Genomic DNA, 26,288 nt, shown 5'->3' on the forward strand with positions numbered 1-26,288 from the left:
ATATTAAAATATCGATAAGAAGAACAAAAATGGTAACAAAAATAGATGCACATTCACAAATTGAAATCCTGAAACCGAAAGTAACTATATCTTTATAAGAAGAGTCAAAGCCACATCCACGGCTAAAAACAAGACACAAATATAAAATATGATTGATGGATTGTACTTGAGAACCGCCGAATATATACTTAAGCCAATAATTGGGGCCACAAGCCCTATAATGTTGGAAATAAAAGCTAATGAGCCGAAAAATTCACCATTTTTGGAGGCACCTGGGCTGAATTTGGCGAATGTTGAATGAAGTGCAGGCGTTAACATTGCTGCGAACGCGAAGAAAACAGTACTTAAAGAAAATTGTGCTGTACTTCGAGCACAGATACAAACCAACTGTACAAACAACTCCGCCACCAATGAAACAACCAAAAATAAGACGTCAATATAATCGACATTGTGAAGATCTTTAGCAAGGAAACGAGTCAATTTTCCATAAAACCAAGGGCTGAAAAAAAGAAGAACCAATGTCCTGAGTAGCATGAAAGCGCCTAAAAATGTACTTGTGGTAGTGGATCCCCAATGAAATTGATAGGTGGCATATAATATTACTGGCATAGCAAAACCAGTTTCAACGAAAGATGAAACTATGCTGATGCAGACCAACAGTAAAACATTCGATCTTGCCCTTAGGTCAAGTTTTCCGCTATCATCGTATCGAGTGACCCAAAGAAGCTTCAATGTTCTAAACGAATCAACGACAGACTTGAGTCCAATTCTTTGCACTAGCAAATGCTTAGACTCTTCAGCCTGGTCTAGAGATAAACGCCTGGATCTCCTTCTGAGCTTCTGAGGACGTGATTCTGGGAGAAAGGTAATGCATAGGATCGTAATGATCATAATGAAAAATGCAGACAAACGGAACAATGTCATGGACTGAAGTCCCGTAGCCGCAGATATGAAAGGTCCAATTCCCAATCCAAAACTGAAGTAAGCCATAAATTTTCCAATGGCCTGCATTCTGTCTTTTTCTTCAACAACATCCACAACGTAACTTTCACCAAGACTAATCAACATAGGGATTGATCCACCTGCTGAGCTGATTAAACCAGAAAGAACCATTAAAGCAGGTGAAAAGTACTGTGGTAATAATATTATCAACTGAGTAAGTTTCGCAGCTAGAAGGCAAGAGATTACAAATATTAAAACGGGCTTTCGTCCATAGATGTCACTTAACTTTCCTAATTTACCGCTCATTAGCACACTCAATACCGTAGTAAGATTGACCCACTTCAACAAAGTAGCATTTGCCTGCTGGATTTCGAGGGCATCACATGCAAGCTTGTTTTCCATATCCTTATTCATATAATTACACACCGCACCCAATGTGAGTTGAAGTTGGGCTCCTGTAGAGAAGGAATCTGAGCAAGTCAAACAAAATACTGCAATTGAAATCATCAACACTGACGGACGTTTATACCAAGGCAAACTCTTGTAGTCATTTCTTGCACGCGTGAGCATCTCACCATCACTTGCCGTTCCGGAATCAAAGGATATAACAGTATCTTGGCTTATTACCTGGAGCAACGGACTTACCATATCTTTACTAGGATCCGGCGAGAAGGCTCGAATCTCTCCAGAATCACCATCATAATCGGCAGGACTGAAACAGTTTAGTTCTTCCTCATCTGCCGAGAAACCATCATCATCACCATAATCATTAATATCGTCCGAACTATCAAGCTCGGAGCCTCTAAGACTATTAGACTGATTATCGACTCCACTGTGTTGACTGTCCCCATCAATTGGGATGCTGCTGTAAGTTTCAGTGCTTTGAGAAAGTACCATTATTTCAGTTTTTGTTTCAGAGCAGGTTATATTATTATCAAGTTGTTATACAATTCCTATGCATTACCTTGGGAAGTCTGGCGAAGGTAATAGCGATGAGCCTCCACGTTTACTTCAGAGTAATAAGGACAAGATTATCTTATAGTCACTTCGACCTTACCAAAACCACTGCGTTGAATAACAAAAATACTTAATGAATGCATACAATACATAGGACTAACGAGAAAATGTGTGTTAAAATTATACACTTGCCAACTTAATAAATATCAGCAGATGATAAGAAAGCAGAAAGCAGCTTATCGCTCACTACTATATTTACGTCCGCATTAATCGGAGTTGCGATTATTACAATATCGAGGCTTCGCGCTACTGCTCAAAAAATAAATCTCGCCGTACGGCAAAAAGGCTTTTAGCACTATTACCCACCATCAATCATACATTCCCGGATTTTGGACTTGTTGACGCTCTTTCTGCTGCGGCTATTTTCTATTCGACTGCACTAAGCCATCGCTTGTCATTGAAATTAAAAAATAAAAAAAATATTTTCAATCAAGCACATGACCTTAATCACCTGATTCAAAAATGTAATTAGATGAAAAGAATGGAGATGAAAGTGTCGTTAGTGTGCGCTAATATTTGGTGGAGTTACGTAATCGGGAATACGAATTTGGTGAACGGATGTGAAACTGATTTGTAAAGCGTTGGTCTTTAATAAGGATTGAAGAGGAAAGCAAGGAAGGTTTGTTAAACGAAAAAGTGGCTGAGAAAAGGAAATTCTCACTGGTTGACTTTATGGTTAATAGGTAATCAAATGAAAATTGAGAAACTCAGAAAACCACATGTTATGAAAATTTGTTTATGTAGTTAAGGGCTTTACCACTTCTGTGCAGATGAAATATGCACGATGTAAATGGTCATGTGGAATAACGAAGTTAAGCAAGTTATTAAGGGACCAACTTACTGATATTATCTCTACTACATAGTATTAGTATTAGCTGCTTATTTATGTAATTGAAATATAAACAAAGCTTTCAATAAATCTCGGATAACAGCAGAAAGGAATGGAGATGGAGACAGGAATGTTAAATTTTGATTATGTAATTTTTTTCTGAATAAATTCAGGACTGATGCTCTTTTTCCATCACGGATGCCCGGGAATTAAGAATGCATTTCAAAAAAGCAATTAATCATATAAAGCATCTCAAACCGTTACTCTTTTCCAATCACATTGATAGCGGAACTTCATGATTTAATGTGCAAAGTTAAACTTACAATCATCTAAAGCTTTTTTCCAAAATTTTCACGTTATATTACTGATCTTATAGTTTCCCGAGAATTTGGCTTTATTGTAATAACCAACATGTGTGCTACCGGTGGTGCAAAACTACATTCCCAGGCGATTAATGATGGAAATGAAGAGTCACTGAAGTCGAATGCTGAAGGTAACAAGGCAATTACTCCAATTGATACAGTTACTGTTACAGAATATTTCAACAACACATCGCTACCGAATACACTTAGTTTAATGACCGATGATATTATCTACGTGCTTTCGAAGCCAAATGACTATTGGTGGGATGGAATTATGGTAGATCCTATTGGTAATATCACACGAGGATGGTTTCCCCCTTCTCATACTCAAAAGATCCCATGTGAAGGTCACCGCGATTCTTCCTATAGCATAAATCGTTCCTTAGACACATCCTCCGAAACAAATCATGACGTTTATGATGCCAGTGATAGAAATGATAGTTTGAGTGCAGTTAGTGTGAAAGGTGGTAGCAGTGAAAGTTTCTCTCGTTCAAGACATCATTCTACCTCGTCTTCTCGTCGGTCAATGCTATCCGGAAATTCCAGCAGAAGCAATTCACTGTCATCGCAACAACAGTCAAGACCTAATGAATCATCGACGTTGTCAGAACTTGATTCTGAAAAGTTGAAGCAGTTTGGAGCAAAGCAATCCTTACCAGCTCCTCCTGAAATACTTCATATTTCTTCATCAACGGAAATTGAATCGTTATTGAAAACTCCAGCCAAAGCAGATCAACCATCGTTTAATTTTATCCCATTGTGGTTACCTGAGTTAACCGCTGATGATAAATTTATATTCCATGACCAAGCTTTGAATTTGTCATCCTATAACATACCATTGCTTCCTGTTGAAGGAAACCAATCTGTCATGGAGCATCCAGATACCACTGCCTATTCTAATGGAGTTTTTACTGTTCCGATGAGGTTATCTGACTCAAGTCAGGTAGGAGAAGGAAACAACATGGGATTTACTTCAAAAAGTGATGAAGGTTTGAGGTCTAACAGCGAGTCTTTTGTAAGTAAGGATAATGACTTTGAAAACGTGAAAACATACGATTTATCAAAGTTTTACTTGCTGCCAACAGATATAACAACTTGGGGTTCTCTCAACAAATATTTTAAAAGATGTGTTGAATTCTCGAAGCAGGCTCTTGTCAAAAGGGATAAAAAATGGTTCAGCAGTAATCTTAATTTTGTTTCGACCACAGTTGCTACATATCAGATGATCATAAAGATTCTGGCAGATCCTTTGAAAGCCAAGGGGATATCTGAGAAGGTTTCCATATATCTTAGGAAAATGACATCATCGTTAGTACGCTTTATTATAAACGGGAATCTTTACATGATGACAGACCTAAATGCATCTGGCGATCAGGGAGAGAACGAGAAGGATAACATAACAGAAAACCAAAACGGGGGCTTGGATGAAAACTCGAATGAATTAGGAGAGGATGCTTCTCGTTATCTTTCCATAGCTGAAGATGCTGCTGATAAAATGTTAAAACAGTCATTATTAATTTCTGGTTTCTTTATGAATGAAAATACATTGCCAACTTCGGAGAATTTCCCAATTATTTACGCCAGGTTTCTTCAAGGACAATACGAGGGAGGAAATTTTACAAACCAGTTGGCGAGAAGGCAGCAGAGACAGTTGATTGCAAGAAACAGGAGATCGTCAAATATTTTGCTAGATGACGATTCAGTTGCCAGAATTTCAGGATGTGGAAACAACATTTGTAAAATTCTTCGAAAGACTCAGGAGCTTTTGGATAAAGAAATGATTCCAGGGGAAAATCATCTTCAGTTCTCTCGGCACAGAAACCTAAGCGTTTTAACTGCAATTTATAGTTGCATTCCTGTAATTTGTGAGTACCTTGACACACTTGAGTCGATTGATTTTACACTGTTCAAAATGATTACTGAGTTAGCCGCGAAAAATAAGAAGAATGTACAACCACGACACTCGGAATCCGATGACAGCTCAACATACATCGACGAGGACTTGAATAAGAAATTCTACGAAGGTACTGCTTTGGAATTAAAACCATTAATGAGTGAATTTTTGCATTTAAAACAGGATATTCATTCAGCATTATCAAATCTTGTACTTGATTGTCAAATGCTTACCACCAGCGATTTGGAAGTTTTCAAATCGTTTACTACAGAAATTGAGGAGCAAGTTGAATCCGGACGCGGTGATCCCAAGTTTTATAATATGAAAACGGAGAAGTTTGGTAGACATCTTTTGAGACAGTTAAGAAAAAGGGATGAAAATGTTTATAAAGTTGATCCATTTACATCTGACAGAGTTCATCGTATTTCAAACACCTTGCGGTATATTCCAGAAAAATTAACAATGATGCACCAATCTGTTGGTGTCCTCCAGAAGCAGAGACAGTACATTCTGAATTATTGCTCTCATTTGATGAATACTGATTTTAATATCGCTTCGTTCTTTATCGCTGAAAGACACAACACAATGTCAACGACGGCTAGCCAATCCGATTTTTACTATGGACACAAAAAATCCTCGGAGTCGTCCGCTACACCTTGGTATTTGGATACATCTGACGATGAAAAGCAGTTGGTCTATAGCCCTGAAGGGTTAAGAGGGGGAATGGTAGAGGGACTCGTCGCTAAACTGGTTGATCCGTTCATATCTGATGATAAGGAGTATATCAAGTGCTTTTTGCTTACATTTATCACGTTTGTTACTCCGGTCAGATTATTTGATCTTTTAGAACAGAAATATAATTTGGAAATGCCGGAAGGACTAAGCTATGAAGAATACAAAGTTTGGACTGATAAGCGAAAGAAGCCACAGCAAGAAAAGATAATGGAGGTGATTCGTCTTCTCTTTACGAAATTTTGGAACGTCAATTACAGAAGTTCACTTCTAGAAGAAAAGTGGGATAGCATGATTACCGAGATGTCAATAAACGAGGAACTATCACAGCTGGGAAGGAAAGTTTTATCTTTTACTGATCAAAATGAGTATGCATTAGCTTTTAACACAGAAGATGCGGCTCACATTAAGGTCGTGGTTACTCCATTACCAGTGGCCCTCAGCAACGAGGTGAAGAAAATTAGAATGCATAGTATTGAGACTTCCGTATTGGCTGAACAGCTTACACTTTTGCAATCAGAATTCTTTAGGAGGATATGTTCTGTTGATCTTATTGGAAGATCGTATAATTTCAACAAGATATTTGGTAAGAGAAATGCTCTGAGTACAAAAAATATCTCGAACTTTGTTCACAATTGCAATCAAATTACGAAATTTACTATCTATATGATTCTTCGACAGAGTGAGGTTATTGACAGGGTGGTTAGCATAAAGTATTTCGTGAATTTGGCAGAATCTCTTTTGGAAATGAATAACTTTTCGACAATGACAGCTGTGATTTCTGGTTTAGGTTCGATATCCGTGAGTCGTCTTAAGGCAACATGGTCACTTGTTCCCAAGCAGACTTTAAATAGCTATAACAAGATGGATGAACTAATGTCGATTGGCAAAAATTACAATGAATATAGAAACATTTTAAGATTTTTGGCTGATGACGAGGATCCCTGCATCCCATTTTTGGGTATGTACTTATCTGATCTCAGATTCACCACCGATGGAAATCCGGATCACCTACACGGGGACAAAAAGCTTGTCAATTTCAGTAAGAGAGCTTCTATTTATCGGATCATACGTGAAGTGACCCAATTTAGTTGCAGAGAATATTCGTATACGAAAAACCAGGTTCTTATGGATTACCTGCAAGTGATGATGAAAAATATTCCTGAAGATGAAGTTTTGTATCAGATGTCACTACGTTGGGAGCCAAGAGTTAGCTTAATGGGAGATACACAAAATAGTCAGCACTCATCACACAATCGGAAAACAAGGAGTGGAAACTCTTCTGTTTTTTCGAGAGTTACGAAGAAAATGAGCTCTACTCAATTGACTACATCCAAGAGTCAAAAGAAAAACTGAAGCGATTACATAAGATATCTATGACATATGCAAATTATGTCTAGTACCTTGTTAAATATATGAAATCAAATGAATATTGTTTACGAAGTGTAGAAATCTAGTGATTATTAATACATATAACATTTTATTGCGAAAGCAAAAATCTATTCATTTCTTGCCGAACTTCTTTAGCCTGCAACATACACTTCTGAACGCTCTTGCCGAAACAAATTGGATTCTTGATAGAACCAGAATATAAACACAAAATTTCTTCTCCTTGCTCATCATTATCAGTATCGTAATAAAATCCATGACAACAGTTAATCGAAAGTTCGTTTCCCTCATCGTAAATATAGCCACAAGCAGGGACAGATCTTAGATTTAATCCAGAATTTAACAAGGCAATATTCGTTGCATTTTGTATTATCGAAAGGAGGAGGGTCAATGAGTGCGACTCATTTAGCATTAAAATATCGACAAAAATCTCAATAGCCGATTTTGGATAATTCTTCAATAAAACTAGCTTTAAACAGCTGTCTGTAAGCGTAGATTGTATTGTACTAATTATTTGACGTTCGGACAAATCTGATACACTATCTTCAGTTCCAGTTTTGATCTCTTCTAAATTGACAAAGTTCTTTGTGTTCAAGGTAACTCTCACACTGGCCTGAGCATTAAAACCTTTATTGAAATTTGGCCTTGGCCCATATACCATTGCTGATATTATAGTTCCGTCCGATTCAATATATGATGATCCATTCGCTGAATGTACTGTTCCACTCTTTATAAATATCTTTGGAGTTTCATTAATCACATTTGTATCAGCATTAGAACTGTCATCTTGGACGATGTCCTCTGCGTCAAAATTTAAACTTTGTGCATTTGCAGGACCCAAATTTCTTCGTCTGTCGATACTATTCATCTTTAAAGGACAATGACACTATTGCCATCTATTGTATATGGAGAAGAAATGCATAGTGAAACTTGCTTTTATAGAGTAAGGTAGGTATTCGCACATTTAATGCTAAGAAAGTGAAAAAAAAAAAAAAAAAAAAAAAAAAACTGCTATCCAATATGTAAGGATGCTTTACAGCCTTACGAACGTAATTGCATTTCCTATGATTACAGCTTCTCATTTCTATTTAGCCAAGCAACTGATATGTCATGAAGGTTTCGAACTACATGAAACGTATTTGCATATTTTTTTTGTATTTAGTTATCAAATTGGATTCTGATGGATATTGACAAAACTGAATTGCAGAGGGATGGAGGCTGTTAAGAGAAAAAAAAAGCTCTCTTTTTTTTCAGAATTAATTTTTTAAGCGAGAATTGAGGAAAACTAGAGGGGGGAAAAGAGTGAGTGCATCGTCTGAACATCGGAAGGTTTTTAATCTTGCAAACAAGTTCTTTCGAGGCTTGCACTTGTTGGAGTACAAAAGTTAATTCTATGGAATCTTTGCAGATATACCAACAACTTTCTGCCTATGCGGCAAAGACATTGTCAGCATTAGATGATTATCTTCACAAAGTATTGAAACCAGAGGACGCGGACAGGGTGATCACGTTTATAGAGCAGCACCAGAAAAATATAATCACTGGATTTGGCATTCTATCTGTATATATTCTGGGGAAAGTATTATTCAAGTTTGGGAATTCGGGAACAGGGAACAGTAAAAGGGTGAAAAAAAAGAGACGTAAGCATCATAAGCATAAACATAAAACTGAAACTAGAGCGAAAATTGATCCCATAGAGATATCACGACACCAAATAAATATTGCTATGAATGAATTTGATACTGAATTTTTACCAAAATTAAATACATTACTTTCTAGAGTTGAGGAAAGAGAAGACGCGATCTGCGGACCAGATGCTGAGTCGAACAAAAAGCTGCTAATTAAGGCAGCTTCAGAGCGCTCGTACAAGGATGCGTTCCAATATCAAAGACTTTACTTTAATGAACAGTTATTGAAGCTTATAATGAGGTTGGATAGTATTGATACGCAAGGTCAAATTAATTTGAGAAATACAAGGAAACAGGGAATTAAACGCATTCAAGGGGCATTAGATAGACTTGATAGTTATAAAAGCAGAATGCAATCTTTGATTGATCAGAAAATAATTGCTTAGAAAGTCGTGCCTATCAATTTGACACTTAATGAACATTATACCGTATATTATGTGTAATATAAGTAGACCTATATATGTTTGAATCAGGTACGTCAATTTCTCGGATTTATCAAATCTATTTCTGAAGATTTTTTTTTCATAAAAAAAAAATAAATTTGCGAACGATGATTAAAAGCTAAAGGCTTCTTTGATGAAGACGTTGCAGCACAAAAGCAGTGTTTGACACTTTAGGAACAGGGTATTCTAGAGTATAAAAATGAGGGGTAGAAATATAGAAAATGCACTATTTAAATTGGATCTATTAGAGTGTAAATTCCATAATTTGGATCCACCGAGGTTTAACAAAACACAGGAGATATGCCACTCTCGTAAAAACAACTACAAATTACTTGAAGTGCCAGATGAAGAGGCGGAGGAGCTTATAAAAAGATATCAGCATGAACAGTTTGAGTTAAAATATGATGAGTTTTATGGAAAGTTAGAAAAAGTTTTAAATAAGCTACTAAAGCAGGAAAAGAAGTCAAGTGATAAGTTTAAACGTGCGGTGGAAGTCGTGGAAAAGGATGATGCGCTAAGAAAACTGAATCTCCGATTTAAGCTGGACAAAACAATATCGAAGATTTTTAAGAGGAAAATTAAGGAGAAGTCACAAATCATCCCAAAGACGTTCTACGTTGAGTATAAAGATATCCATCTGCGGAACCCTCATGAATCGAACACGAAAGAAATCGATACGCTATTCTCGAAACTGTTTGGAAAGGTCATATTTAGAGATTGTATAGAAAAAATGAAGGTTCAATTTAAATTAATTCTTGGACCTGTGAGACAAGAATATTCAAATAAGGATTCAGCGAAATCTATAGAAGAAAACCATGCCAATGAAATAGAACAAAAAGGAACAGGAGAGGATGCTAAAGCAAATACAGTTGAGACAACCATGAACAATGAATTAGATATTGAGAAGCATATAGGTGAACATGCCACAAACGGTAATTCTGAAGACGGAAATAAAAAGACAGGGGAAATGGCATTGAAAGAAGGGCAAGAAGAAGTAGAAACTGAGGATGAGGAAGTTCAAAATGAAGTAAATACCGGATCAGCGTCTGAGTTGGATGATTTCTTTAAGGAAGATACGGAAAGTGAAAGGACTACAGGAAAAGGAGATAGAAAGAAAATTGTCCTTCCAGCTATTATGTCAGGTTATTATTCTGGTGATGAGGATGAAGATGAACTAGAAAAGGCAGACAGAGATAATGAGGTGCAAAAAGTTACGTCAAAACATCGGAAAAACAGACGAGGACAAAGGGCCCGTAGAAAAATATGGGAGAAGAAGTTTGGAAAAAATGCTAAACATTTGGTGAAAGAACGCGAAGAATGGCATGCAAAGCAGCAAAGGCTTGAACATGAGTATGAAATAAGGGTAGAGAAGCGTGCAGAAAAGCAGAAAAAGCACGAGGAATGGATGGAGAAACAGAAGGAGAAAAAGAAGGAAATAGAAGCTTTGAAGAATAAACCTCTGCATCCTTCATGGACAGCTAAGCGGAAGCTTGAAGAAAGTCTAGCCCATGTAAAGTTTGAAGGTAAGAAGCAGAAATTTGCATAAATTGTACCCTATAGAAATAAAAATAGAAATAAAACTATGTTTAGCTATTCAGTATATTGAGCATGCGTAATGCTTTCCTGAAAATTTCAACAGATTAAAGATAAATAGATAATATGCGATCTGCAAATGTTTTCATTTTTTATTGGGCGTGATTTTCCCAAAACGGAAACAATTGGATAAGGACCCATGGTGCAGATATATAAAAATTCAAAGGTCGAGAAATAAAAATTAAAACAAAAATAGACGCCAGAATAGAAATATGGGGTATTAAACTCAAACTAGTCGGCAAATTTACAGCTATTAATTTTAGTTTTCTTTGAATGAAAAAAAAAAAGCTTATAAAGGGCCCACTTTAAACAACAGACATAGATACTTCATATTGCGACTTTAATCACGAACTCTCTAGTCAAAAACCTGCAAACAAATGAGTTCTGCAATAGTCAGGAAAAGAAAATACATATTTATTAAAGATGATTCATTTACGTACGTTTACAAGAAAGAGGTGCATAAGATGAGTTTTCTTAAGTGTATAAAAAATGCTCTCAAGCCTAGTTCAAGAAAATGGGAAGCTAGACCTAGAATGACACCATTACCAAAACATACTTTACAATATCTTCCTGAGATTTCATACTATTGTAATCTTTTTGAACCAGTTAGTAGGAACCTACTTATCGAGCTGGAAGAAGAAGATGGAACTTTCTTCGAGGAAAATGAAGGGGATGAAAAATCAGATTTGACAATGGTCGAGACAGCAGAGGAAACACACAGAGGTAATTCATACACCGTTGCTCGAAGTTGTGATCCAAAAGAAACGTTTGATGAAAATAACTCCGAATTAATCCAAAATAAAGATCTGCAAAGCGTTAAATATTCAGGGAAGAACTTAAACCTTCTAGCTTCTGCAGGTGAGGATGTTTATATGCAGACAGAAATTATGAATAAAATAAGGGAGTTCGATCAAAATTCACAGAAAGAAAAATGGGGCAAACTTTTTGAAAGGTGCTCTTTTTACTGTCAACCAAACTGCCCTATAACGGAAAGCAGCACTACCATTGTGAATTTATCCAATAACAACGAAAACCAGTGTGAACAAGATGGGGGAGATAAACCTTTTGCAAAGGAGGAAAACATTCCTGAGATGGAAGATGAACACAGAAGCATAAGATTTGCAGCGGGGTGTGAAAAAATGATTTTTGATAAAAACGAAAGTTGCGAATCATTTAAAGACTCCGTTAAGCTCTTCATGTCCAACAAACAAGCTCAAGAGAGTATTAAATTGCACCCAAAATCCTGCCTTAAAAAGAGGGAAAACATGAACTACACCGTTGAATCACTGCGTGCAAAAGGGTGCGACCTGGTTGAAGTAGAGGAGTTTGAAAGACTTGCAGATAGGTATGATGAAGAGAAGTCCACCTTACAACGAACATTTTCCTGTTATAGATTGAGACAGGTCTCAACTTATCACCTAATGAACGACGACTTGAGGAAGAATTCAGGTCATATCACAGAAGAAACAGGAAACTTGGATAATACATTTTTGGGGTACAAAGAAGAAGAAAATGAACCATGAAAATTATATCAAGGAGATTAAAAAAGAAATACGAAGTATCAAATATCACAGTAATAGTAAAAAATAAATTCCCGCAAGAAAAATCCTTTCAGGATCTCAATGTAATGAGTTGGGGAATTTCCAATAAAATTTTTTTCGCCTTATATATAAGATAGCAGGAGCCAAAATTCGGTCTTCGGCCTAGGTAGCTTTATCTATTCCCATAATTACACGTTTGTGAATAGCTCTAAAAGTGAAAGTGAAATCTCGTACCACAAGTAGATGCAAAGAATAAGATTTTTTGAGACGGCCACAAAGAGATTTTCACTTATAGTATCAAAAAAAGCCCAACCAATGTCTACTTCAACCCCTAAAACTTTACATCCTATAGTGCTCAATGATAAAGAAAAACAAATCACCACTACTTTACAGGATTACACAAAATATTACAACACAAATATTGCAAATGACAAAGATATTCAGCCAATTGAGCTTAGGATTACAGGTGGATGGGTGAGAGACAAACTTTTGGGAAAGGAATCTCATGATATAGACATTGGTATTGACCATATATCAGGTTTGGAATTTGTCACTGGTCTTAAAGAATACCTGGACAGGCAAACTGAAGACATATCAGGAACCGGAAAGATTACTACATCATTGACAGGAATTCATAAAATTAAGAAAAATCCAGAAAAGTCGAAACATTTGGAGACATGTACAACACACTTGCTAGGAAATGACATTGATTTTGTCAATTTAAGGAGCGAGAAATATACCGAAGATTCTCGTATTCCTACCATAAAAGCGGGCAGTCCAAAAGAAGATGCATACAGACGAGACGCTACATTAAATTCCTTGTTTTTCAATCTTAGAACCATGCAAGTTGAGGATCTTACAGGAAGGGGTCTTCAAGATTTAAAGGATGGCATTTTGAGAACCCCCTTAGAACCAGAAAAAACATTTTTGGATGATCCATTGCGTTGTCTACGAATGATTCGATTTGCATCTAATTTTAATTTTATCATAGATAAAGCGGCAATGGAGGCAATGGATAGGAAAGAAATAAGAGTTGCACTTGATCGAAAAATTAGCAGAGAAAGAATTGGAAGTGAATTTCGCAAAATAATACTTGGAAAGAATCCGATTTATGGACTTAGTCTATTAAATACTGTTGAATTTTATAATATATTTGGCTTTGGTGAGAAGGAAATGGGCGAAGAGAAAGTCGTGAAACCGGTAAACATGGACGAGAGAGCTATGAACAGTTTAATAAGCGATGGGATCAAAGCATCCCTCAGTGATATTGTGGCTAGCTTACCGGTTATTAAAGATTTTGTATTTGATCATAGTGGAGCATACAACCGGCTCAAATCCCTTTTCGGGGAACCTTTCAGAAATGACTTATCTACCTTGGCATTTTACTGTTCTTTGATTTTGAATAAATGGAATAATGAAACTGTGATTCAAACAGATGATTACAGGTCAGAGGAAAAAACAACAGGTAAGAAAAGGAAAGGGAAGAAGGTGAAGCCAACTAGTGCGGCTCATTTAATTGTACTCCAGGGACTTAAAATGCCAATGAAAGATGCTAATTTGATATCGTTGATCGTGTCAGGGATGGAAGAATTTGGGATAAGATTTAGGGATTACAAGAACATGAGTAGATCAGAAATAGCTCTCAAACTGATAATTCCATATGGAGAAAACTGGAGGCTCAATCTACTTGTTTACTTTATACTCAGAAATTTTAAACATATGGAATTAATTGAAGACACATCCAATTCTATTGAGGAATTTTTGGACATGTGCGAAAAGCTAGATTTAGAGTATGCTTATAAAGAAACAGTTATGGTTAATGGAAGAGAGCTAATAAACTCACTGAAAAGAAAGCCAGGCCCTTGGCTGAGACAAATTAATGGCATTTTGCTTGAATGGCAGCTCGATCACCCTAACTGTACCAAACAACAGGTGGTGGAATACGCACAGAAATTGGACATATAATATAAGTAATGGATATTAATGAATTACCATTCATTTTAATAATATAAATGTCAAAAGCAAAGAGAGCGGAGTATAGAAGAAACAAACTCAGAAAGATATTACTAGAACAAGAATTAAACAACTTTCCAGGACGTGTGACAAACGCAGTAATAAAAAAAAGTCCGTCTTAGTCAGTTTACTGCACTATCCTTAGATCTTCTCTTCATTGACACCATGCTTCCAGATAGAAACATATGGGGTAACACCATCCTCTCTGTAGTTCAACAAGATGACCATAGCATCAGGGTCCATGGACTCACCTGTGTAGAATTCGTAGTCCTTGAAGTGCTTCAAAACTCTCTTCACATAGGTAGTAGCACCCTTCTGGAAAGCATCAACAGCATCAGGATTGTGCTCGGTCAAATAGCCCTTGACCTTCTTCATGTAAGATTTGATGTAAATCAGAAAAGATTTCTTGTCAAATGTGGTTGGTTGTAGGTTGAAAGAGTAGACAACGTTGTTAACAGTTTGAGCACCTTCCTCAACCACATCCTCTTCACCACCTTCAGCAGAAGGGTTGGCACCGATATCGACATCTTCACCTTCCTTAACCTGAATCATAGAGCAGTCAGCTTCATAAACGACTCCATCGACTTCCTTGATAGGATATGCGTCGGAAAGCAATTCATCATCGGAGAAGATATCCTTGTAAATAATCATTGTGAAAATATGCAGATGTGGTTGGATTTAGAACTCTTCAATATAGGCAACATTTATCCTGTAAAAAGGGCTAAGGATTTAAAAAAAAACAGGATTAAGCATCTTATATACAAAAAATTTTTCAGCTCTTGCACGGGTACCAAAAATTATTGTGATGAAAAAAAAAAAAAAAAAAAAGAGGAGTAAAGAAAATTTTTTTTTTCAGTATAAAATGGTTCTCTATTGTTTGAAACAAAATTCCATTCGTTGTGCAGTGTACGGATGTTCAAACAATTAAATTTATCCCTGATCTATTCAGATAATAGAGTAAATGCTTGCATATCGTAAACATGTTGTTTTATTCATACATATATTACACAGCTTATTACTTGTTTAATACGCTGACAACCTCTCCTGTGGAGTAACCGTCTAATATTAGTTGAGCTGATACCCTCGCAACACTTTCTTTATCGGTGATCATATCTCCCAAGCCGTACTCCTTCATTTTAGTAAAGTTGACAGCGTTTCCCATATCTGTATCCTTTATAAGACCAGGAAGGATGGCATTGACGCGAATCAATTGATTATCATGACGCATAAATTCTTTGGACATTGTGGTAGTTAACCTAACAAGACCCATTTTACTTGATGAATATGCAGTTGTACCGGGAAGGTACCTTTCTGCCAACATGGATGAAATATTTAAGATATTAGCATTCTTATGCTTTTGCCGAATCATACTTCTTGCAAAGAACCTGCTTAATATTGCAGGCGCAATCAAATTCAATATGTATATATTGACAATATCCTGCTCACGTGTATTCAGTAAAAGGCTCTTTTGCGTCATACCAGCACAATTTACCAAAATGTTAGCATTCTTATACTCTGGGTATACTTTAGCTATTCTCATACACACTTCAGAAGTCTTTAACAAGTCATAATTCAAGAAATTATGTTTCTGTTTGGGTATGGGATATTTTTTGTTTAGATATTCCACACTCCTCTGGCATTGAAGTGCAGATCGTGCAATAATGGTAATTCTACACCCTCGACTTGCAAGTTCTTGAGAAATCTGAAATCCAATTCCCTTAGATCCTCCAGTTATAAAAGCATACTGTCCCAAGAGTGAATTAAAAAGCATAGCTTAGCGTAGTTAGGCTTATTCCGTAAAAGTATAATCTACAGATAACGGAATAAGACGACGTCTGAAAATAATGAAGACGAATAAATAAATGGAGAAAAAAAAAAGGGCGGGGAAAAAATAAATTATGATTGTACGAAAGCATATCCTATCTTTACTAGATTAAAAATTTATGGAAATCTTCTATTAACAATATGAATTGATATAAAATGCAATTCATCAATATCCATAGATACTTCGCCGTTGCAAATTTGTAATGCTAAAAATTATAATATCCTATTCATGTTCCAAATTTGTCTTACTGGTAATCACCATGCAGTTGTTCTCGAACGTAACATCCCTAGGAACATATTTAATCAATTGTACATTAAATCCATATGTTTTCATAGCAAAGCATCGAGAAGCATCTATAATTCTTCTCATTTTCAAACCAACCTTTTCTCTCTCAACCAATGTTAATCCGGAAAAATGTTCACTGCCATCATCATTTCCCTTGTGATATGTTCCACTTGTAGCCCATGGACACATCTTGCGAATGTATTTGAAATTAGTTGAATCTATATCAAAGTTATCCTTCAAAAAATCCTTGGATTCCCTTAATAACCAAGGATAATAACAACAATGTCTACAACACATGGCAACCAGAAATCCTTTAAATTGGTATTCAGGGTGCTCAGCTTTCTTTTCCTCTTCCATAGAATTAATCAGACAACGCAAGGTAAGATCTGTAGCAACTCCACATAAATGTTTGGATATACCAACATAATTTGTCTTGCTCTCATTTTTTTCCACATCAGCACTACCACATAGATCAATTGCTTTTGCTAATTGTAAATCCTTAATATCAACCTTCAATCTATGAACCACAGGAAGATTCTTATTATCTATCTCTCTGATATCCTCAATTATTTTTTTGTCCATTTTCATTCTAGGTCTATCTCGATCAATCATAAGAAACTTTGTCCCCACATTATTTTGAACCCCTTGATCAGAAGCACTTTTATACAAAGCCAAATTTAAGTATCTGCTAAATTCTGCCCTTCCACAACCAAACTCCACGTATAAGTTAGATTTATCGAAAAGTTTATGCTTGACCAGCTGGCCTATAAGAGATGACTGCTGAATAAAATGCTTCTTATTTGTGATTTCCTCAGACCTCTCCTCGAGACCCTCTTGGTAACGCACCTGATCTAACATTAGCTCAGGTTTATCACCAAAAAAATCATCATACTTCCTGAGAGTCTTGTCGATAAAAAGTTTGAACTCTTCTTTATCCACACTCTCATCTCCTAACTTCATGTCTCCACAGATCTCCCCCTTCACATTACAATTTAGATCAAACCAAGCGCATGTCTTCTGCTTCTCTTTCTCCTCACGTTTGGCTCTAACCGCATTGCATTTACCCAAATGATTTTTAAGCCTATCCGCCCAAACTGTATGTGATGGATCGAGTGGACATCTTACCCTACCAATCTTTTCTCCTTTCTTATTAATTCTGAATACTTTAGTTTCGGCATTTTTGTCATGCTCTACTTTATTGAGATGTGCAAAGCAATACTTCATTCCTTTTCGCACTTGCAATCCACATTTCCTGTGATTTATTGGATTGATAAATTGACATTTAAACTGCTGATCGCTCCCTTTCTTCCTTCTCTTTACATGCTCATTGGTGGTTCGTACTTGAGTCATTTCGCTCCTTTTTAATTATAATATTTCATTCAATGATATCATTTTAAATGCCGTCTTATATTGCATTCAGATTTGGTGTGGGATCTGTTTAAAATTTCACTGAAAAAATTACAATGCAGAAACGTATGTATAAAAAAACCCGGACTACGAAAAGCATTTTAAGAAGGCCACAACTTCTGTTAATAGAAGATACAGGTAGTACTTAAACTATGATTACCAGCAATAAAGCGTATCAAAGCATTGCAACTTTGTTGACTGGACGGCAAGGTCATTGGAATTTAAATGATTTAAAGTAATTTGTAAAAGAGAAGGCTAAGAAGGATAAGATCTTTACACTTGTAATAGATGCGTCGACAGTCGCGTCTACACAAAATTGCCCTGCCTTGTTCTCGCTATAAGGATTAAAGGTATTTAAGCATGCGCATCTCCCCTTTTTATTAAGTTCATTTTACCTTCTTTCTTAGTTCAATTTATTTTCATACTTTTCCTTTTTTTAGCCTTAAAAATACTTAATATACTATTTATAACGGGATACTACATAAAGTAATCGTCGTCACACTTAAACCAATTAACTAAAGTATTACAGCATTGATATAACCAGTATTTAAAGCATTGAAACACTTGGAATCACCATACTTATTCGCCGTAATTAGTATACTTACAGTGATCGAAATTTTCAAGAATACCCGTGGCACCATTCAAGTTGCCCCACCATCTTGGGAAATTGTGAGTAGTATTTGCACCACCTGCACCAAAAATAGTGAACGACAATATGAAAACAGCAACCTGAGCACCACCAATCAAACCGGCAGAAACAACATAATTGTATTTCTTGAAGAAAGTGGGCTTGTACTTTCTCAAATACCACTGTGATATAAATGCAGCAATAAAGTAAACGGTAATGCTGCTGTTGACACCAACACATAACCAACCAATGTACCAAATTAAAATTGGCGTGTTGACATTGTTCAAGCCAAGCTTTGGACGTAATTTATGAAGAAGGTAAAATGGAACTGGCAAGAAAAAGCCAATGACAAGAGCAAGTGGAATCATGTGATAGGTACCATTTATTCCAAACATTTCCTTTGATAATGCGCCCCAGGCGATACCCTGAGTATTATATTGCTGAACATTCTGTCCAGACCAGACCACAGACGTGGATTCAATATCCTTTAAAATGGACCCCTGAGCACTAACAATGGAGTTCATCATGATATAATTAAAGATTGCACCAATGATACTTCCTAATATTTGAGCGAAAAATGTGTCTTTTGGTGGGATTTTAACATATTGACCTTTTTTGAGATCATTTAAAAGCAAAAAAGCTTGTCCAACCGAATTATATCCGTAAAGCGTGAAGTACATATTGGCCAATGGTTTGGGCTGCCTCATGGTAAAACCACCAATCATCTGAATAACCGTTTGCATCTGTGTTCCACCAAAACCAAATATTGCATATAATCCACCCAAAAATAATGTTAACGGATATGCGAGCACAAGTGCGAAGACGAGCATATACCATGGAAGACCAGTCTTACCACAATACAAACAGACAAGTGCAATCACAAATGTCACAATAAGTAACAAGGCATACCACCAAGTTGGGACTTCTTTATACTTTAGCATTGCTCTCATATGAACATCATCATATATTTCAGGTAATTTTCCATTTTCGTCCAATCTCGGGTCACTCCGAAGAGTTTTCCAAAACTTTAAATTCTGTTTCCAGTTTTTAAAGAATGCTTTCAATCCTTTAACCCACCTAAAACAAATTGCTACTTCCTTTCTATGGAATAAAAACATATGGGTGAAAGTTGCGCCAACAGAAAGATTTGTGACCAATAAGTAAACAGCATAAGTGGCAGTCATAAATGGAATGCCCTGCTTTTTCAACAATGTTGGATTCATGATGTTATTTTTGTCAAGAATGGCACTTTGATTGTACGTCTGATAATCACCTGGCTTAGAGGATTCATAATAAAGGGATTGCGATAAGAATGGAAAATTTTTGGCCTTCCAAACATTTCCGTAGTAAACAGCACAAAAAACAATTATGCAAAGGAAATATCCGGCAAGATTATTTAAAGTTGCAGTTAATGGAATCAATAATGGAGAGGCAGTACTAGAAATATAATTCCAATCAAAACAGAAAGAGAGCAATCCTAAACCCTCATTGTTATTTGTACCACCAAAGATTCTGGATACAGTTGAAGAATGTGGGGCTGCTAAGCAGGGAACCGAAACACCGACCAACCAAGGGAAAATCCATTCAGGAACAATCTCATAAAGAAGCATGGCCAAAAAGCAATAATAAAACCATTTTAACTGCTTCTTGGTTCTCTTCATTTTTACTGGATCACTCTTACCGTTATGCAAAGCATGAATTGTGGAAACTTCGGCCAAGTTATTTGGGAAAAACATCTCAGTTGGATATAATAATGCTTTTTTCAAACCTAAACCGACAAAAGAGTATCCTAATAGTTGAGAAGTTAAAGTTAAAAAGATTCCGCTACCCCATGAAACATCTTGGCCATACCATAATTTCTGCACGGCGATCACCTCCACAGCTAATGCACAAGATGAAGCAGAATCAGCGGTAATGGTTGCAATGGTTAACTCCTTCCTATTAAACGGACCAGGGTTTAACCATTTCATTCTTTTAGGAATCACTCTAGCTAAGAATTCACCAAAAGTGTTAGCAATAAGCATCAAAAAGACACCATTAACAAGAATTGTTTGTGGTTTAAAGTAAAAGAGGCATTGAAGAACACCACCAAAGATAGCCAAACCACAACCAATTAGAACTGAACGAAAAGTCCAACATCTATCATTAGGATTATCCGTAGAATCAATAATCTTTTCAACAATATCTTTGTTTGTATCAAACGAATTCTTTCCCAATGTTATATCACCTAAATCCGGGATTCCCTTTTCCTCAGCATCACTTGATGAATCTTCAGCAGGTATGATTTTGTTGACTGACACACCAGATAAACCTTTTTTTTCATTTGTAGTAAATGATAATGATCCAGACAGCTTCGTTCCTTCTAGTTCTTTATCTTGTTGTTCGCTGGTAACCGACTTGACATCATTGTCGGCATGCCCAGGAAATAATTGTGGCATTTTTAAACTTGGCAAACTTTAGTTAAACAAAGATATGCCCTTTGAAACAACTTTGATTTTTAGAAGAACCCCAGTAGAGGGTAAAAGGATGGTAATTATAATACATTATATATAAAACATATTGATGGTTTGCTAATCAGAAAATACTATTTTGGAAGGTAATGATTTAAAATTGAATATTATCCGATCAACGCCGCTTTAGGCTTCAACTTTTGTCATGTAGTAATTACTGAACATCAGCACTAAATCATAAGAAATCTAGTTTTATATCTACATTGTATATCTGCATGATGTTATCTGCTAATCAAAATAGACAGAAAAAGTGTGGATAATTGAGCAAAACGTATCATGCCGTGCCTTGGCAAGGATACCAAAAGTATTCTATCAGATTTGAAAATGTAATTCCAAACGATCTGCTTGCTTTTTTTTTTTTTTTTGTTCTGCTCTTTTGGGATCATATCGTCATACCAATGACATTTTTTTGTTATCTTGATAGTATAACCAATCCGGACAAGAAATGTATCTTGAAAACTTGGATATAAGTTGCTCAGAACATAGAATCAAAAAAAAAAAAAAAACGAAAATAGTAATTTTATTTACGGCCGATTAAAATATTTATCGATCGTATTTCCTGGGATAATATTGGGAGCTGAAATGCACGAGTGTGAACAATAAATGAATTAGTGCTTTGTCTTGGCAACGCGCGGCCAAGAAAAAATCAAAAAGCATTATCATCCTAATCTGATTCTCACTATTTCAAATACTAGGGTACGGAAGAAATATTTTGCCATATTTTTCCTGGAATCACCGTCGGTAAAAATTTGAATAATTACGAACTAAATATCAAAAGGACCGAACTATCATCACAATTCTTCCCTTTGACCAAAATTAGACAAATACCAACAACAAATTCTCTTGTCCGATAAAATTATTTAATCAAAGCTATTCTACTTCAGAAATAATTGTTCTGTTGCATGCAAAATGCAGTAAAAAAACATATCACGCTATCACGCTATGCTTCCTCGTACCCTAATGGTGAAGGAAAGATAGGAAAGAAAGCTTGCTGTAAGATGCAAAATTGCACCCGAAAGCGAAACTAAATGCCTTTCGTCAGGCGAAAAATGATCAAAATAATTAGAATAAAGTAGTGCGTTCTCACCATTGTTCAAAAGCTGGGTGGGATAATGTAATTAGTATCCTCCCAGGAACTATTGCTATGCATACTATTTTCGGACTATTAACCGAACTTGAGTATTACCACATAAAGGAAAACCAAAGGGGAAAAAGCTTATCGAGCTATCTCGTACAAAAAGAGTGTGCATTTATAAACTATTTATAGGACCAATTTAGGCGATGCCGTACAAGCAGAAGGAACTTGGAATCAATATTTTGCTTTATTATATGTACACCTGTTAGTACCCTTTTCTTTCAACTTTCCTGAGGAGAATTTATCTGGCATGATAAAAGAACTTTAACTGAATTGTGAATTGTGGTGGCTGTACTAACAGAAATTTGTCAGACTGAATGAATTTTTTATGCGTATACTTCAAATTTATTAGCAAATAATTATTATACAGTCTGTCTTGAAAAGCTTGGTAAATCCAAGCAAATTTTATACGTAAAAAGATATTTGCTTTTATAAAACTTTCACATAATTTGCATTCCAATAAATATAATATATTAATATAAACCGCATCGACATATCAAAGAGATTATTTGCTATAAAGCTTAGTCATTGACAACATTTGAATATATCAGAGTGAATTCTTTTATTCAAGTTGCCTTATGTATGTATAGGTAAATGTGATAATATTCAATGGCGATTCTTGCCAAATGAAGTTGAATAAAGTAATCATAGACACTATTGCAAAGTCTCAACTGCGATAATGCCAGAAATCTTCATATTCATTTCTTTGCAAGCTCAATTTCAACGTCCGTTACATGCTTATCTAACTTTTCCACAGCCTTCTGCAATCTCAAAACGTCAGACACAACCGCACTGGATGTTGCCTTGTATTCTTCCATTATATAATAATAGCATGCAATACCTGAAATTGAAACACCAGCAAAAAATCCAAGGAATACACCTTTGGCAGAAGGGGACCGCTTGATAGTGGTAGTTCCTGTTGATACAAACCTCTTTGTGTTGAAGAATCGAAGATAATTTCTTGTAAATTTGAAGCCAGCTCTAGGAATATACATTATATAAAACAGATTATACTGAACTGTCAATTGAACTTTGATTAAGGAAAGTTAGCTACTTCGTCGGATCATCAAAATTGATCTTTGTTGATCTCTGCTTTTCGATAATTAATTATTTTTCTTTTTCTGCGCTTTATTGACCAGTTGTGTCGAAAAAAATGTTGATTTGTTCTTGTGTAAAGATGTAATAATTATCTACTTGATAACAGTTCAATACACATATACAATCAAAAGAAATATGCCTGCAAAAACAGGAAAATTTTTATTACTATTGAAGACTAGAAGTTATAAAGTATACATGCAGACCAATTAAAGATTGCATTAGACGGGAGCCGATGCTTAATCGAACAAGCCCATACCCATATCCTCATCGGAATCCTCTTCCTCCTCTTCGTCTTCATCCTTCTTTTCTTCCTCCTCGTCTTCCTTCTTCTCTTCAGAAGGAGCCGGAGCAGCAGCAGCATACTTCTCTGGATGCTCAAGTCTGTCCTTAAGCTCCTCAGTACCCTCAAAGGTGTAGTCGCTTCCAAGAGACAAGTTGACGATGTCCTGGTAAGCGTTGATGATGTGGGTAGAGACAGCAGAAACTGTTGGGTAACCAGAAGCCAAGGAAATCTTGGTGATGTTGCTGACAGCCTCAGTAAAGTCAGCAACCAACTCATCATCGGTAATATCCAAAAGAGATGATGGGAAAATGTCACCATCGTCGTAAACCTCAATAACGGACATGGCGAAGGTGAATGGAGAGATCTTCAACATGTTCAACAACTGAGCCTCAGAAGGTCCGACCTTTTGATCCTTGTCCAAAATCTTAACATCGGAGGTAATCTCAATAGTACCACGAGCAATCTTAGTTGGAACACCCAAAGCCTGGAAGAAAGAAGTCTTACCTGGTTCCATACCGGTGTTACCAGCAGGAACGTAAACATCACATGGAGCAATGGCACCTGGTCTAGCTGGAGCAGCAACCTGGTTGGCCAAAACAACCTCCTTGATGTGCTTCAAATCACCGTTGGTGAAGATAAATCCAACGTTACCTCTGATGTAAGGCATCAACTTCTCGTAGTCTGGGAACTCGTTAACAAAGTTTCTCAAGGCTCTTCTGATCATGGTGTTTTTACCCATAACAACAACAGCCTCACCTCTCAAGGCCTTTCTGACCTCATGCATCTGTTGCGAAGAAACATTGTCGATACCGACAACGAACACAGACTTGAAGTCCTGAACGTATTGTTTCAAACGCAAGAAATATTCTGCTTTCTTTTCTTTAGTAGCTCCCATTTCGTTTATACACTATACGATAGGATGTTTAAAGCTTTAGGCTTGTATACTCTTAGAACAATTCAAAAAGAGGATGACGCTTACAGTTCCCTTCAAGCCCAAACTCTAAAAAAAAAGCATGGATCTACTCCATTACCCGCACTTTTTTCACGTTGGAAAAAAAAAAAAGTTTCCAAGTTGGAAAATATGAGGGAAGGAGAAAAAAATTTTCGAAATCCAAATAAAGCCGTTGCGTTAGACAAAAAGAGGGTTTCTCGCGCTCACGTGACTTACAAATCATTATCTACTTTTTTTTTGGCTGTTCTGTCAAAAATAGGACCGCTGCGGATTCGGGTAATCTTGACTGTTCTGGGAAAAGCAAAAAGAAAAAAGAGGATTATAAAAAGTGAATATAAATATATAAGGAGATGGCTTCTTCACTTTATCATTTTAACCATCCTTTTCAAACATTAGAATATAAGACGGCTTCCTTCATTAAATTTATGATAAGTGATATCAATATTCAACTTAAAAATAAGGAACATCCGATCTAAGCATTGCTTTATTTTCCTCTTCAATAAATAACAAGGACTTTTGGCGCTTGTTAAAATGTCTCATCGTACAATTAGCCCTACTTTAGACAAGCTTTTTATTGTTGAGATACCACGTCATCGTAGCATTCACACCGAATGCTCAAACTCCATTAAGAGGTCCGAATGGGCAGATGATCAGGCTGTCATGACAACCTCTGCCTCCGTTGCCGATATCAGGGAGCGGTTTGAACAAATTTTGAACAGTATTAAAAACAGAGATCAAACTAAAGAAAAGTGGTTGGATGATATTTATGATCTTATTTGTGTTCACCCACAAAGCAAGACTATGTTACAATGCATTTATGGCTCTAGAAAAACAATTGTTGAGTACGTTTTAGCGCCTTGCTTGAAACGCTATTCAAAGGCTAACTCATCCGGCGATATGATTGCACTCAAGGTCGTTAAGGAATGTCATGATATTATTAAACTTATATGCACACTTATCAGTGGAAGTAATACCAGCAGCTTTCCTTTTCATAATAATATCTTAGACTCTCTCTGGCTAACACAGCACAGACTTGGTCGTAAGGATCGATCAGCACAAATTGAAACAATCAAGCTAATATTACTTTCCATTTCATCTATTAATGCCACTAAATGGCTTATTAAAATTAGAAAAAGCGTTGAATGTGTATCTTGCGAGGATATTTACTTGGTACTTGCTCGAATGATTTTGCAAAAGTTGATATCTGATATACGTTTGAAAGATAAAGAGAGTAAATATGGAAAGTACCAACAATTGGTTATGTTATATCGGGAAATAATAAAGTCAAAAGGCATTTTGAAAACTGCAGATGATATCATGCTTCAGCAAACAACTTTTAGATGGAAAAACAACGCTAAAAACTTGGAAAAATACCGCAAAGTAAACAGGCAACTGCTACTTTTAGAGCTCCATAAAAACCATACTACCAAAGATGCAAGAAAAATAAGTAGAGAGAGCAATACACTTAGAGGAGGCAAGTCGAAGGAACTTTATCTTAAACTCAAAACAACTTTTTGGACAAATGATAAAAGCGATTTAGCTGGAAATACATCCCCAGTTCACACAAGGTGGCAAACATCAGCAAAATACAAATTCCAGGATCGATTTTGGGAGTTTTTGGGTTACCCTGTTGATGAATAACCCATGCTTTAAACATATACTTCAGATTCTATATAAAAACATAATATACAGTAGTTAATCATAAGATGAAATAGAAATATC

At 36.1% G+C, this 26,288-nt stretch overlaps 14 protein-coding genes across 14 annotated transcripts; 6 read left to right on the forward strand and 8 right to left on the reverse strand.

Annotated features, from left to right (window-relative positions):
- Nucleotides 1–84: 84 nt before the first annotated feature.
- BRETT_000231 (uncharacterized protein) lies at nt 85–1,839 on the reverse strand (the record flags this gene model as incomplete). Its single annotated transcript, XM_041278801.1, has 1 exon — nt 85–1,839. The coding sequence occupies one exon, from the start codon at nt 1,837–1,839 to the stop codon at nt 85–87; it is 1,755 nt and encodes a 584-aa protein (XP_041137015.1).
- Nucleotides 1,840–3,199: 1,360 nt separating this feature from the next.
- On the forward strand, nt 3,200–7,132 carry BRETT_000232 (uncharacterized protein; the record flags this gene model as incomplete). Its single annotated transcript, XM_041278802.1, has 1 exon — nt 3,200–7,132. One exon carries the CDS (start codon nt 3,200–3,202, stop codon nt 7,130–7,132), a length of 3,933 nt encoding a protein of 1,310 aa, XP_041137016.1.
- Nucleotides 7,133–7,256: 124 nt separating this feature from the next.
- BRETT_000233 (uncharacterized protein) lies at nt 7,257–8,033 on the reverse strand (the record flags this gene model as incomplete). Its single annotated transcript, XM_041278803.1, has 1 exon — nt 7,257–8,033. One exon carries the CDS (start codon nt 8,031–8,033, stop codon nt 7,257–7,259), a length of 777 nt encoding a protein of 258 aa, XP_041137017.1.
- A 525-nt stretch (nt 8,034–8,558) lies between these two features.
- Nucleotides 8,559–9,239, forward strand: BRETT_000234 (uncharacterized protein; the record flags this gene model as incomplete). The annotated part of the gene is made up of 1 exon (XM_041278804.1): nt 8,559–9,239. One exon carries the CDS (start codon nt 8,559–8,561, stop codon nt 9,237–9,239), a length of 681 nt encoding a protein of 226 aa, XP_041137018.1.
- A 256-nt stretch (nt 9,240–9,495) lies between these two features.
- Nucleotides 9,496–10,842, forward strand: BRETT_000235 (uncharacterized protein; the record flags this gene model as incomplete). The annotated part of the gene is made up of 1 exon (XM_041278805.1): nt 9,496–10,842. One exon carries the CDS (start codon nt 9,496–9,498, stop codon nt 10,840–10,842), a length of 1,347 nt encoding a protein of 448 aa, XP_041137019.1.
- Nucleotides 10,843–11,266: 424 nt separating this feature from the next.
- On the forward strand, nt 11,267–12,412 carry BRETT_000236 (uncharacterized protein; the record flags this gene model as incomplete). The annotated part of the gene is made up of 1 exon (XM_041278806.1): nt 11,267–12,412. The coding sequence occupies one exon, from the start codon at nt 11,267–11,269 to the stop codon at nt 12,410–12,412; it is 1,146 nt and encodes a 381-aa protein (XP_041137020.1).
- A 333-nt stretch (nt 12,413–12,745) lies between these two features.
- On the forward strand, nt 12,746–14,395 carry BRETT_000237 (uncharacterized protein; the record flags this gene model as incomplete). Its single annotated transcript, XM_041278807.1, has 1 exon — nt 12,746–14,395. One exon carries the CDS (start codon nt 12,746–12,748, stop codon nt 14,393–14,395), a length of 1,650 nt encoding a protein of 549 aa, XP_041137021.1.
- A 189-nt stretch (nt 14,396–14,584) lies between these two features.
- TMA19 (Ribosome associating protein) lies at nt 14,585–15,094 on the reverse strand (the record flags this gene model as incomplete). The annotated part of the gene is made up of 1 exon (XM_041278808.1): nt 14,585–15,094. One exon carries the CDS (start codon nt 15,092–15,094, stop codon nt 14,585–14,587), a length of 510 nt encoding a protein of 169 aa, XP_041137022.1.
- A 364-nt stretch (nt 15,095–15,458) lies between these two features.
- On the reverse strand, nt 15,459–15,983 carry BRETT_000239 (uncharacterized protein; the record flags this gene model as incomplete). Its single annotated transcript, XM_041278809.1, has 1 exon — nt 15,459–15,983. The coding sequence occupies one exon, from the start codon at nt 15,981–15,983 to the stop codon at nt 15,459–15,461; it is 525 nt and encodes a 174-aa protein (XP_041137023.1).
- A 507-nt stretch (nt 15,984–16,490) lies between these two features.
- BRETT_000240 (uncharacterized protein) lies at nt 16,491–17,903 on the reverse strand (the record flags this gene model as incomplete). Its single annotated transcript, XM_041278810.1, has 1 exon — nt 16,491–17,903. The coding sequence occupies one exon, from the start codon at nt 17,901–17,903 to the stop codon at nt 16,491–16,493; it is 1,413 nt and encodes a 470-aa protein (XP_041137024.1).
- A 636-nt stretch (nt 17,904–18,539) lies between these two features.
- On the reverse strand, nt 18,540–21,026 carry BRETT_000241 (uncharacterized protein; the record flags this gene model as incomplete). Its single annotated transcript, XM_041278811.1, has 1 exon — nt 18,540–21,026. One exon carries the CDS (start codon nt 21,024–21,026, stop codon nt 18,540–18,542), a length of 2,487 nt encoding a protein of 828 aa, XP_041137025.1.
- A 1,905-nt stretch (nt 21,027–22,931) lies between these two features.
- BRETT_000242 (uncharacterized protein) lies at nt 22,932–23,228 on the reverse strand (the record flags this gene model as incomplete). Its single annotated transcript, XM_041278812.1, has 1 exon — nt 22,932–23,228. One exon carries the CDS (start codon nt 23,226–23,228, stop codon nt 22,932–22,934), a length of 297 nt encoding a protein of 98 aa, XP_041137026.1.
- Nucleotides 23,229–23,567: 339 nt separating this feature from the next.
- Nucleotides 23,568–24,509, reverse strand: RPP0 (ribosomal protein P0 (A0) (L10E); the record flags this gene model as incomplete). Its single annotated transcript, XM_041278813.1, has 1 exon — nt 23,568–24,509. The coding sequence occupies one exon, from the start codon at nt 24,507–24,509 to the stop codon at nt 23,568–23,570; it is 942 nt and encodes a 313-aa protein (XP_041137027.1).
- Nucleotides 24,510–25,097: 588 nt separating this feature from the next.
- Nucleotides 25,098–26,207, forward strand: BRETT_000244 (uncharacterized protein; the record flags this gene model as incomplete). The annotated part of the gene is made up of 1 exon (XM_041278814.1): nt 25,098–26,207. The coding sequence occupies one exon, from the start codon at nt 25,098–25,100 to the stop codon at nt 26,205–26,207; it is 1,110 nt and encodes a 369-aa protein (XP_041137028.1).
- Between the last annotated feature and the right edge of the window lie 81 nt (nt 26,208–26,288).

The sequence above is a fragment of the Brettanomyces bruxellensis genome, chromosome 8 (assembly GCF_011074885.1).
Source record: "Brettanomyces bruxellensis chromosome 8, complete sequence".
NCBI classification, from domain to species: Eukaryota; Fungi; Ascomycota; class Pichiomycetes; order Pichiales; family Pichiaceae; genus Brettanomyces; species Brettanomyces bruxellensis.